General features: G+C 40.4%; 1 protein-coding gene across 6 annotated transcripts in view; it reads left to right on the top strand.

Annotated features, from left to right (window-relative positions):
- The window catches only part of CLASP1 (cytoplasmic linker associated protein 1), a 321,777-nt gene that overhangs the window by 199,713 nt on the left and 109,509 nt on the right, over positions 1-12,555 (top strand). For all 6 annotated transcript variants that reach the window (XM_057505720.1, XM_057505716.1, XM_057505718.1 and 3 more), the window contains exons 16-21: positions 95-165; positions 3,681-3,740; positions 5,366-5,443; positions 6,958-7,125; positions 7,727-7,776; positions 8,577-8,747. In XM_057505720.1, coding sequence (XP_057361703.1) covers positions 95-165; positions 3,681-3,740; positions 5,366-5,443; positions 6,958-7,125; positions 7,727-7,776; positions 8,577-8,747 — 598 coding nt within the window. The remainder of the gene's footprint in view (positions 1-94; positions 166-3,680; positions 3,741-5,365; positions 5,444-6,957; positions 7,126-7,726; positions 7,777-8,576; positions 8,748-12,555) is intronic.

Here is a 12,555-nt window from a genome sequence, read left to right as displayed (position 1 = left end):
GTATGTGCTTTAGGTCTATTAGGAAGGAAGTGGTGGTCTTAGTTTGGCTTTATTTATATGTTGTAAGTGCTCACCCATTTCTTGTTCTCCACAGCACACTCACATCCCTAGGCTCATACCTGTCATAACAAGCAACTGTACCTCTAAGTCTGTCGCAGTTAGAAGGTAAATTTTTATACATTTTTCTTACTATTTTTGAATTGTTTAACAATGGAAAAAATTGCAAATTTACCTCCATGGAAAAAAGTTCATGTTTGAAATGTTTAATACTACTTGAAATTGCTGCAATAAATGCCTTTGGATTGAAGAATCATGATCTTAATAGTCTGGAAAGTAAATTTGGATATCCTTTATTATGTTTTGCATTTATGTGTGGGAGAGAGAGAAAGTGTGTGTGTATGTGTGTGTGTGTAGGTATGTGAACTAATTGGGTGGGAGGTTAAGTGAGAGGCAGAAAGGACCCCTTTACATTTTTTCCTGAGGTAATTCCTCTGCCTGTATCATCGTTCTACCCCAATATCTGCATGTAAGAAAAAAAGCTGTAAAAATTAATGGCTGTTAATTTCTCTTGACATAGGTAGGAGGAAGTGTATGTTGTTTGCATCTTCTAATCGTGATTTCTGGGATTCTGAGCCTGACCGGTCACCTTCTGCTGCAGTTAGGGAAGATGTACCCAGACAGTATAGCTTGAGTTGCTAGTGAGGGCTTTGTTACCAAGTCCCTGTCTTGTTTTGCGTCCTGCTGAGCGGCCCTAAACCACATGCCGGAAATATGGGTCTTCTTGCTGGGATCTGTGACCCTTGACTGTTGAGTCAGTCTTGAGAGTCTATTAAAATACACAGAATATAAAATTATAGATTTCAGGGGATTCGTGGGTACCACTGGAACCTCTCAATGAGCCATATCAGGAGCTGTATAGGGTAAATTAGTGGCAGCCTTGGGCCCCCTTCCTGTAGTTCTGTGTCTTAATCCTAGCTCAGTGAAGAGCCCTTCACTCTAAGGTTCAGAGCCCAGGTTACCTTAGCTGCCTGCTGTTTCCCACCTCTCCTGGGTGTCAACGTTGGTCCTACCAGGTTGCCACCAGTAGGGGAGCCTTGTAAGCATAAGGTAGCCCCTTAGCCATCTTATTAACAGTTGTGTGGAAGGCATGAGGGAGGACAGAAGGGGAATAATCCAACTGTGTAAACCTAGGAGAGGAAGAAATTTGCTCCTTCCTCTGAAAAAGCTTCATTTCCAACTGCATGGCTCAATTGTATATGTCTGAGGAAGGCAGTCTGCCCTTGACCCCACCGTTCAGTTTCTCCCGGGGTTATGGAACAGCTTCAGCCACCCAAGAGAGGAGCATGTGAAGTCAGCAGGTAGAGGGACAGTAGTGAACTTGAGAGCATGACAGACTGGGGCAGAAGTGTCCCCTTCCTGATTGACCACAGGAGTGAGAGTACTCTTGTTGGAGTTACTCTGTGGGTTCCAGGTCATTTAGGAAAAAGGAGTTTGACCCTTAGCAAAAGCTTAGTAAGCGGTAACTGTTCCTGGCATTTGTTGCTGCTACTGTTATTTTTATTGTCACTATTGTTTTAGGTTTCCAAGCAGAGTTGAGCATGTCTTTCCTTTGTGCGCATAGGGCTCCTCCAGTGACCTGACACAGATCTGTATTGTGGGAGATAATGGGATGTTTAGCGTATCAGTCAGCGTGGGCTGCTATAACAAAATGCCATAACTGGGTGGCTTAAAAACTAACATCAATTTTCTCACAGTTCTAGAAGCTGAAAGTCTAGATCAGGGTGCTAGCTTTGGGGGGCAGGTTCTGATAAGGGCTGCTTGCAGATGGCTGCCTTCTTGCTGTGTCTTCACATAGCAGAGAGAGAAGGCAAGCTCTCTGGTGTCTCAAAGGGCATTAATCCCATCCTGATAGCCTCACTGTCATGACCTCCTGTGACCCACTTACCTCCCAAAGGTCCCATCTCCAGATGCCGTCATGTTGTGGGTTAGGGCTCTGTGTGAATTTGGGGGGGACACAGTTCAGTCCATAAGCATTTAATAATTCTAGCCTCTGGCACTAAATATGAATAACAGCCTACAGTCTCTGTGACAAAAGAAATGCCATTCCTTCACCAGTTTCTAAGTCACACACCTAGATTGTTGTTCCTCTATTTAGAGTGAATGTTAATCAGAGCCATGTGTCTTAATGCTGAAAGAAGTAATAGGGACCAGCTGCCTTCCCAGTCCCTCTGCCTTCAGAAAGGTTGAGAACACCAAAGAGGGCACTGTGTCAGAGGCATGCACTTGTTTTTTATTCAACCTGTACCTAGCTTTGCTTTGTAGAATTTGTAAGAGGTGGATTGCACAATCTCCCTGCCTTTAAGCAGGTTATAATTTAGTTGGGGAGATTTAAAAAAGTAACACAAAGCAATGTACGAGTGAGTTGCAACATATGTATTGAGGATTAAGGAAATCAGAGAGCAGTGATTAAAACCAGCTGATATATTCCCAAGGCGCTTCATAGACAAGTTGAAAATTGAGCTGCATCTTGAATGATGAATAGGAGCATGTGAAGAAAAAAGACAAGTTATAACCTGATGTGTTTCAATAATGATGTGCTTAAAATATGTCAACACTGATGCAGTTCTTTGATGTTAGTCTAAGAAGTCGAAGACAAAAACCTGAATTTACAGGTGATATTTTTGAGTAAACAGATTGTTTTAACACATTTAAGACAAGACTGAACACTGAAGCTGAGATAGCTAAATAAATATAGCCAGGCACAAACACATTTAAAAAAAGAAGAAAAAAGAAAAGAGACGAGAAATCAGACCAGGAAATGACATGGGGGAAAGTGTGGAAATGAATGAACATGGTCTAGGTTGGGGCCTGGGAGGGGAAAGTGACAGTGAGGAAAAGCTGTGGGTTGAGGCGGCTGTCTTTCCTTGGAGAAAGTCAGCTTTTACCCCCACACCCCGGCTGTTGGCAGCCTGAGGACTGAGTTGAATGGCTCTCCTGTGTCCTTCTAGAGCCCCTTGTGCTCCTGGCACATGGTAACTGTTTCTTGTCTGTCATGCTTGCTGGACTGTGTCTTGGTTACCATTGTGTCTCTAGCATCTAGCACAGGGTAAGCATTTACTGAAGATTTATTGAGATTATAATTGTATGAATTATGAGGTTATGAATTAGGATAATGGGAAAGAAAGTATGGTTATCGTTGTGGAAAGCAATATGGAGTTTCCTCAGAAAACTATAATACACATAAATACAATCAATTATTACAGATTAATTAATACAAAGACTTGTTCTCTGATTCTCTAATGTTAATGTGCGTTGATCTTTTGTGTGTGTGTCCATCCTGTATGAACATACTATTGGAGGTATAAAAACAAATGACAGTGATAGGCCTTTTTAATAATAATTGCCTTGTAGGTCAAGTTTCTAATTTGAAGGGAATGCTCTCTTCCTGTCCCTATATCTCTGTGATTTTTCTTTTGACCACCACAGATGTTTGATTATTATTTTTATTTGCTTTGGTTTTCAGTCAGTTCTGATTCCATCTTTATGTTGCAGCTTTTGAATCATAAACATTAGAGGAAATTTACCAATTATAAAAAGTAAAGTAGTGTTGGGTCACTTCAGAAAAAAGCCTCTCTAACATACAAATTACTGAGTCACGTTTTTTTCTTTACAATTCTCAGGCGCTGTTTTGAGTTTTTAGATTTACTTTTACAAGAATGGCAGACACATTCACTGGAACGGTGAGTATCTGGGTGCTGATTTTTTTTTTTTCTCTGAATTGAATCTTGAGATTTAATGCCTCAGTGAGTGGTCCAACCCCCTTTATATAAGAACTGGAGGAGGCTAAGCATTTGTTTGCATAACTACTTCTGTTATTTCTGCTGATGTGAGGCACATAACATTGGCAGAAGCTTTTAGTGAGTTAAACTGATCAAAATGTGTGCACGATGACAACGACAAAGCAAGGAATGACTCTTTATTGACTTGGATCCTGCTGCCTGACATTCCTATCAGTTCCAGTGAGGTGCATATTTAAAGGTGCTTGTAGTGAGCAAGGTGAAATTCTTATGGCCTTAAAGGAATTTCACTCATTTGAAAGTTTTCTTTTTGATTGTTCTGTATAAGAAAGTCAGTAGCTTTCTCTTTATTCAGGTTGGTCTGTGGTAAGTTTCACATGATCATAATGAAAAGTAGGCTTAGTGGAACTCTTTGAGATTCATTCTTTGTCATTTTTAGTTCCTGTCATTTTTAGGTGTCTGTTATTCTTTCTGATTAAAGTTGAGAACAAAATGGTGTTGCATAAGTTTTGTGAAGAACTTTGCGGCATACTAAACATATTATTAGTACTGGAATTTTAATAAATTGAGTACTGCTGGGAGTCTCATTCCATACTGCAGCGGTCAGAGATGAAATGAAGCCAAGCCTCCTAGAGGAAGTTTCATCTGAAAATACTTTGAATATAGAAGATAACAATACTTCTTTGTTCTTTAATCTCGTGGACATTATATCTGCTTTGTTTGGCCAATGGTTTTGAACTTTAGAGGTGGAAAGTGGAGGAAGGGATTTAACATGGGGACAGGTGAGTAGAACAGAAATTCGTGAAGAATTCACAGGTCACCTGTTGTATTCATTCACCTCCTAGCTCAGCATCTGCCATCTCACAGGTGCTTGCTAAATATTTACTGAATGAAAGAAAGAATGTCTTCTTTCATTTCTTCAAAAAGAAGAGTTTGCTGGACTGGTAACTAGTCTTTTTGCTGCGAAACTATTCATTCTAGTCATTACCCTTTTCTTAAAACTGTTAAATACTCAGTGAAACAGTTTAATGATTTCTCAGCCAGGGTAGAACATAGCTAAAGAGAATACCTGTTTACAAAATGATTGCATAATTTTATATGATTGTTGATATTATTTAGTGGAACTTGAAAAAAGTCTGTTGAATTACAGAAACATGATACAGATAGCTTCTTCAGTGTCAAGATTATTATCTCATTATAATTTTCATACTAACTAGTTCTGATCATGGAAAAATAGGTTTTGTTGTGTGGGTTCATAAAGGGTTGAGCTAAGTAAGTATGACCTGAAGAAAAATTAGCTGTTATTTTTAATAATCACACAGGAAAGTACGGTGACCAGTGTGCATAGGTGGGGGTAGGATGAGGTTAGGGGGCAGGGTACTGGGACAGAATTAGAAGTTAGAAGATCTGCAAGGAGTGTTGTGACTTTCTAAGCCTGTTAGTTGACTTACTTGGCACAAAGGTTACAAGTTACAAGTTGCCATTTTCAAGTTATCTCTCACTCCTGTTTTCATCCGAATGAAGCTGTATGTTAATGACTGTTACTGCTCTCCTTTTTAAATATCTAGACACATATCAGTATTAGCTGAAACAATAAAGAAAGGAATACATGACGCTGATTCTGAAGCAAGGATAGAAGCCAGAAAGTAAGTATTTACTGTTCACCACTTTTTTTATTAACTTCTTCTACATTTGATATCCTGTCTAGATTGCCTTATTAAAAACTCATTAAGTTACGTGAACATGTTTCATTAATCATGACTTAAATATGACCCCAAAAGACCATTTCAAAATATTTCTCTAGTTATTTGTTAGGAGGTTGTTCAGTAGGCTTGAAAGACTGACTAGTGTTATTTGAACATAAACAGGACTGGAGTAGACAGCAGAATGCTCATTTTTAGATTTATGAGAAATTACTACATGAATCAGAAAATCACTTGCATGTACTCTCAATGTCTTCTCTTACTCATTGAGCTGTTAAAAGCCAAGTCATAATCCAAAGGAACTTTTTGATTTACTATGAAAAATCACCATCACAGGGATATTTTCCTGTGACCACAGCTTCACAAGAATCAGTGGTTGCTTTGCCAGAGTGAATGGCCCTGAGGGAAGGTTGGTGGGGGATCTGATGTTCTGAATTATCACAGGGCTGACTTGGTGTGGCTGCCATCTCGGGCTTGAGGCAGTTTGCCATTAGGACTGTCTACACTCCAGCCCTAGGGCTGTGGCCCCATTCATTCAGTACCTCCCTGGGAATAATTTTGCCACTGTGACTAACAATACCAGAAGTTTTTGAAGGTGAGCCTTATTCTCTCTCAGTCAGTGCATAGATTAGTACTGCCAATTTTTGTACCTGTAGTGGTTTTCTCTGTACTTTGACAATTGACTACCTCTTCTAACTGATACAGGTTAAATGTATTCTTACTAGCCTGGAATATCTGTTTTACTCAGCTGCGTTAATACACCCTGATCATGCTTTTTGACTGCTCTCCCAGTGTTTCCCTGGCTTCTTAGTCTTGTGGAGGACTTCACCATAACACTGAAATGCTTGCCACACCCTCATCTTGCTTATTTAGTTCCTACCAAAAAAAGTGAAATATTGAGTTGATAAAAACTATTAGAAATGGGTTTGTTAAAGATCTGTTTATGCTCTTCTTTTTCTTGTTCTTGTATTTTCCCCTTCCCTAATTTTTTTTTTTACTTCTTCATTCATAATGCAACACAGATTTTAAGTAGCTCTGAACGTCTTTCCATTTTTCCTTGGTACAGTTACCTAGGGTAATTTCAAATACTTCAAATCAATGAATGTTAAATTGCATTTATGAAAGCAACCAGTAACGAGTCCCTGTTGTGCTCTACGTGTAGTTCTAGATGTTTTAGCACCATCTTTGCTAAGGCTTCATTCAGTCTTGGAAGTTAAGTCCTTTAATTTCCATTTTATAAATGAGACTGAGATACAGAGAACTAATTTGCCCAGTGTCAAAAAACCAGTTAGTTGTTAGGGCAGGTTCTTACCAGCCTCCTCGTCCTAATGTCATGCTGCTACTGATAGCAGGTAAACTGAGGATTCTAGTCCTTGGAAATATGTGGTATACTCCAGAGCTCGGAAAAGCCTGTTATGATCGGCTAACTATACCAGGCAGTTGTGTGTCTCCCCTAGGTGTTACTGGGGTTTCCACAGTCACTTCAGCAGGGAAGCAGAGCACTTATACCACACCTTGGAGTCCTCCTACCAGAAAGCCCTGCAGTCCCATTTGAAGAACTCAGACAGCATCGTGTCTCTGCCCCAATCTGATCGTTCATCTTCTAGCTCTCAAGAGAGTCTCAAGTAAGGAATTCACCTATGCTTTTCATTAGTGTGAGGTTTTATTTTTTAAAGTTTTCTGCATGAGAACACAAATTCTGAATGTGTTTTTTTACCTATGTGTGCCTGTTACGATTCCCTCTTACATCTGTCTTCAGATGGATTTGGGTATGAGGTAAGATACTGTGGCAAATGAGAAAAAATGGTGGCTTTAGTCTCTGCCATAAGTAGTTCTTAATTAAATTTATATGGCAGTCCTAGATGACAGTTTTGGAGGGACATAAGTGAATTATTTGAAGTGTCTTCTAAGAGAATGTAAGTGTTAATTTGGAGACAGGTTTGGAAAGGGAGGACATTTGGAACCTGGGACTTGATGTATTTACTGTCTTTACTCTGTATTCTTAATGTCTGTCTCTAGTTAGGACTTATCTCTGTGGGATTAGAGATAGTCCAAAATAGCATTCATACAACACTAAAGCTTTGTCTCAAATTGGGGGTTTATAAGACTGTGGTCCATATTACCTCAAATTTTGAAACCTCTGAAATAATTTGTTACCATAATTTCCTGTTGTAGTTCATACATGCATGAATGTACATAAAGTGCACATTTGATTGTTTATTTCAGCCGGCCACTCTCTGCCAAAAGAAGTCCTACTGGAAGTACCACCTCTAGAGGTAAGACTGACAGTGTGGAGAAGGCCATCTGCGGGAGGCCTCTGTGCTTCCTTCCCTCAGCTGGGTGGCAGTGCTCCCAGAGGCAGCTCAGTTGCTGGAAGCCAACAACTTGCTGGCAGGTTGCTCAGGTTTGCAGACCATGCTGCTCTGATCTGCTCTGACTGCCACAGCACAACTCTGCTTCCCAGGAGCTGATGGCTGTGAGGAAGATATTGTCAGGAAGATGTGGGCGGGACAACATGGGCAGGCAGAAATTGAGTTCTGTTGCCTTTTTCTCAACAACCCTCCCTCCAGCATGTGGGTACTGCTTCAAATAGTGCCGCTCCTTTGCTCCGATCACTTGATGACAGAGTGAAGACCATTTGGGGTGCTTTGAGCAGCAGCAGCAGGTTGGTGGTACCCAGAGGTGGGGGAGCAGAGTATTTCCTGAGAAGGAAGGGCAGCCAGGAAAGGGTGCATGTTTACGCCCCATTGTGAGGAAACTGGCCAGATGTGAACGATTTTTCATTACTTCACTTCTCCTCTTAACCCGAAATATGGTCCATTTCTTTGGAGTTTGCAGTGTTTGATTACAAGACAGTAGGTGTAACAAGTGTATGGCTGCGGTCCCTTTCATGTTCCTTCACACTGGCTGAACTGTGTCTGCAGTGACCAGAAGAAGCTGCTGGTCACTTCTTATGTGCTCCAGCCTTTGTTATAACTTAATATTTGTTTTCAACAAAATTTGAAACAAGTTTTAACAGTATGTGTTTCACATTCTAATAGAGTCCTTGCTAACGTTTCCTCTCTCACCACTAAAGCCTCCACAGTTAGTACCAAATCAGCGTCAACGACTGGTTCCCTCCAGCGGTCTCGAAGTGACATTGACGTGAATGCAGCGGCCAGTGCCAAGTCCAAAGTCTCCTCAGCTTCAGGCACCACACCCTTCAGCTCTGCAGCAGCCTTGCCTCCTGGGTCATACGCATCCTTAGGTAACCAGGGCCCCACCACCTCTTCCCCCAGTTCTGCTGTTTGAGATGATACCTACCTCTGCTCAGGGTTTTTAGCAACTTAACAAAAAGCCATAACCAAGAAAATACTCACTGTTCACCAGTGTGTCAGTGTGAGTGACTCTGTGCACTTGCTGCTGGGTAGCAGCCACCCTTTATTGAGTCTCCCTTTTCCTTGGGGCATCATCTTTTTTAGTGGTGAGTCAGCACACTCGTGCCCAAGTGGTGTGGCACTGAGCACCTCCTTTCATCAGCTTTCCTCCCCCTTTGTGGCAGCCCAGCCAGCACTAAGCTACCTCCTCACTGCCAAACCTAGGCTTTCTCCCCTCCTGACATTGCTGGGAGCAGAGCCAGAGGTTTTAGTGAGGGATTCAGCACAGATTGTCATTGCAGTGAGATTATTTCCCAGTTTGTGAATATAACTGGAGTAGGGGGGGGTGGGGGGGAACGACTTCTAGGTAAATGTAGACTAGTTAACATAACCGTATTGTACAAGAGTGTTGTCCTTCCATGTGTCACCTTGGGAACAGCGTGCAGTTACCCTAGCAATAACCAAAAGCATTTTTTTTAATTGTTTTCAAAAGAACTAATTTCTGACAGAGTGGTAGACCACTTTTTCAGGTTTTGGGCAGGTGGTTAATGCCCACCATATGTAAGACTGATAGTTTATTTCAATTGAATTTTTGTTAGAAAAAGTCTTTCAAAGCCAAAGTCTGGGGACTTAGATGGATGAATTTTATTTTGGACTTTATAGGAATGAAGACAATTTAAACTTGATGAAGAAACTGAATTACTTTTATGTGGTTTACAAACTAATTCCAAACTCAGATCTAAAACTAATGTTCTAAAAATGTTTTGAGCATGAAAGTGAGCCAACCCCAAGAGAAGATTATTGGGCCGGCATTTGTCAGCTTGGTAACCTTGAACAGGCCATGGGATCTTTTGAGTCTGTTTTCTCTACCCATAAATGCATTGTAATAATAGTCACCTAACCCAGATATGTGATAGGGATAAATAAAGTGATATAAAAGTTCTTTGTACACTATTATCCTGTAGGGCGAAAGAAACCATGATTGTGATAGGAGCATGTTAATTTGAAAGGAATATCTTCTGGAATGTCTGTCAGGTCCATCTTGTCGTCTCTGACAATACCTCAAATGTAGATAAATTCCAATTGTGAGGAAACCCAGTAGGAGGCCTCCTTTTCTACCATTTAACTACCGGAGCATGACGCAGGAGTGTTTATAGTACCATGTTGATATGTAATCATTGAGTAAGGAGGAAGCCAGAACTACTTTCTCCTGTGGTGAAGTACTGTTAATTTTAGTTCAGTTTTTATTTATCTATCTTTCAAAACATTTGATCCACCATGAGCATTTATAGTTAGTATTTGTTTTCTTGCTTGAACACTTGAGTAAAAACCAGCTGTTAGAGTACTCATTGGTCTCTTTCCTGTGCCTATTTGGGATATTTCAATGTGGACATGTAGACTTCCCTCAGTGCCAATAAAATAACTTGGGCCTTTTGGTTTGATGTATACAACTGACCTTTTAGAAGCCCTGATGTTAAATTTTCAGCCCAGTGTCACCTCTTCAAATAGCAAGAGTAGCGTATTCCCATTCCCTTACCGTTTCCTGAGAAGTCTACCTCTAGTTTCCTTATGTCCAAAACAACCAAAAATCCCTAAAATATAATAACATAATCCTGCCAAGCAGTTGCCACATTTACTTTTTGTACTGAAGTGTAGCATTAATGCTGATGATCCTTTTCCGTATTTCTAGAGTCCAGACACATGAGGGAAGATGTGGAGTCCATAGGCCTTTATTCAAGTACCATGTGTCCAGCTTCTGCTGCTCCCCATGTAGCTGGGATAGGCGTTGCCAGAGCTAGCTTCTCAGAGCTCGTACTTGCCTCTGTCCTTGCAGTGACTCTGTAGTATGTTAGTTTTTAGTCCCCTTCCCCCACACCTTAAAATCTGCTAGTACTTTGTTCTAAACCAAAAAGGAACTGTGAAGAGAGTGAGGGTTGGCTAAAACAAAAAAACAGTCACTCTATTTACTAAGGCACCACCCTTGTTGCCTTTTTGGTTTTGTTTTCCAAAGGCAAAAGCACATTGTACTAAGCTGATTTCAGTATAAAGTTCATTTATGTGCTTCAGACTCTGCTTTGCTGTTCAGTTTGTTTCCTTCTTAATTTTATTTCAAATTGAGCTTTTGCTTTCTTAGTAGCTAATAACATTCTGCTTTTTAATTTTTTAAATGTTACTAACTGTTCCCTGTTATCCCTTCCCTTGTTTTTTAATTTGCTTAAAGATGGTACTGCCACTAAAGCGGAGGGTAAGCGGTTTGTTTGTGATTGAGGTGTGTCTCCCTCTCCCGGTGCTTTGTCCGCACTGAGAGCTGCCTGCTGCCCCCTGTCCTCGCCGAGACACCTGCATGCTGTTGCACGCTGTTCCCTCTGCCCTTCTTCATTATGTTGCCCTGGATTTTCACCTGACATCCACTTGGTTTCTCTTCTCCTTTCTTGGTCAGTCATTGTTCTTGTGAATCTGGCACTTGAATATGTGTGCATTATGGGATGCTAAACCCACACTGGGGAGGAGCATTGGCGTGACTTTGTGTGTGACTGTCCTCAGGGGCTGCTTGCCTCAGATTTTATTACTCCTGAAGCACCACCTTAGCTTTCATTTCCTCTTCTTTACTTTTGTGCTTTTTTGGGCCCCTCAGATTTGCCTTTCCTATTTTGAAAGTAAATATCAGTGTAATTTATTCAAATTAAAGGCTGGTAAAGTCTTTCTACCAGATAATTAATAGAAATTTTAAAAAATGCTTTTCTCTCCCCTAAAGATGCTGCTGAGTTTGTTTTTTTCCTGTATCACTGACACATATCTCATGCATTAATTTACTCTTATTCACTTATCAACCTTGGATTAAATGCCTTCCATGTACTGTGTTCTGTACCATACACAAGGATATAGCATCCTTGTGTGAAAGAAGTGCACGTACCCAAACCCACTTTTTCTTTTTGTGCCATTTAGAAGAGGCTCTTCCTGATTTTGCATTGTCTTCTAAATTTTAGGTAGCTATTTAGTCTGTACAGGTCTTTGATTAGTACGTGCTAGACAAGATCATCCCTTTGCAAACTCTCTAAATAGAAAGCATGGTAATACTTCAAATAATTGAAATTTAGAGGAACCTCATCTGCTTAAGATAGTGATTTCAACCCACCAACCCTCAGGATAATGATTTAACAAATTAAGGACTATTAGTTTACTTTCCATGTATTACTTAGCCACTGTAAAGCACTAGTCTGCAAAGTAGACTGGGTTTTATCTTAATATGTGCATTTCACAGTACTTTTAATCCACATGCTACTTCCTAAGGGACTCATAAAGGAAACAGTTAGTAGGGAATGTTTTTTTAAAGATGAATTAGTCCCAGGATCAGAGTTCTTCAAACCTTCCTCATCATAAAAATTACCTAGGTGCTTGCTGAAAGAACAGTCCTGGCTCCTTCCCTGCTGAAAATTTTGATTAAGTTTGGGAGCACCAGGGGAATCTGAATTTTCATGAAGCCCTACTGGAGGTTCTTGGGAGTCGAACAAGTTTGTGAAATGAAAAGTTTCCACAATGAAAAATGGGTTAAGAAGCCTGTGTTCTGATGAGGACCTCATCTGTGACAGTGAAAGACTGAGGCTGGGTGTGATTTTTCATAATTTTTAGCTGATAGGAGTAATTTTATATTCTCCTTCCCAAAGAAATGATCATTAAGTATTTCTTCAGTGTCAATGA

The sequence above is a fragment of the Manis pentadactyla genome, chromosome 8, assembly GCF_030020395.1.
Source record: "Manis pentadactyla isolate mManPen7 chromosome 8, mManPen7.hap1, whole genome shotgun sequence".
Lineage (NCBI taxonomy): Eukaryota > Metazoa > Chordata > Mammalia > Pholidota > Manidae > Manis > Manis pentadactyla.
The sequence above is the reverse complement of the archived record's forward strand: the minus strand, read 5'-3'. Positions and strand labels throughout refer to the sequence as shown.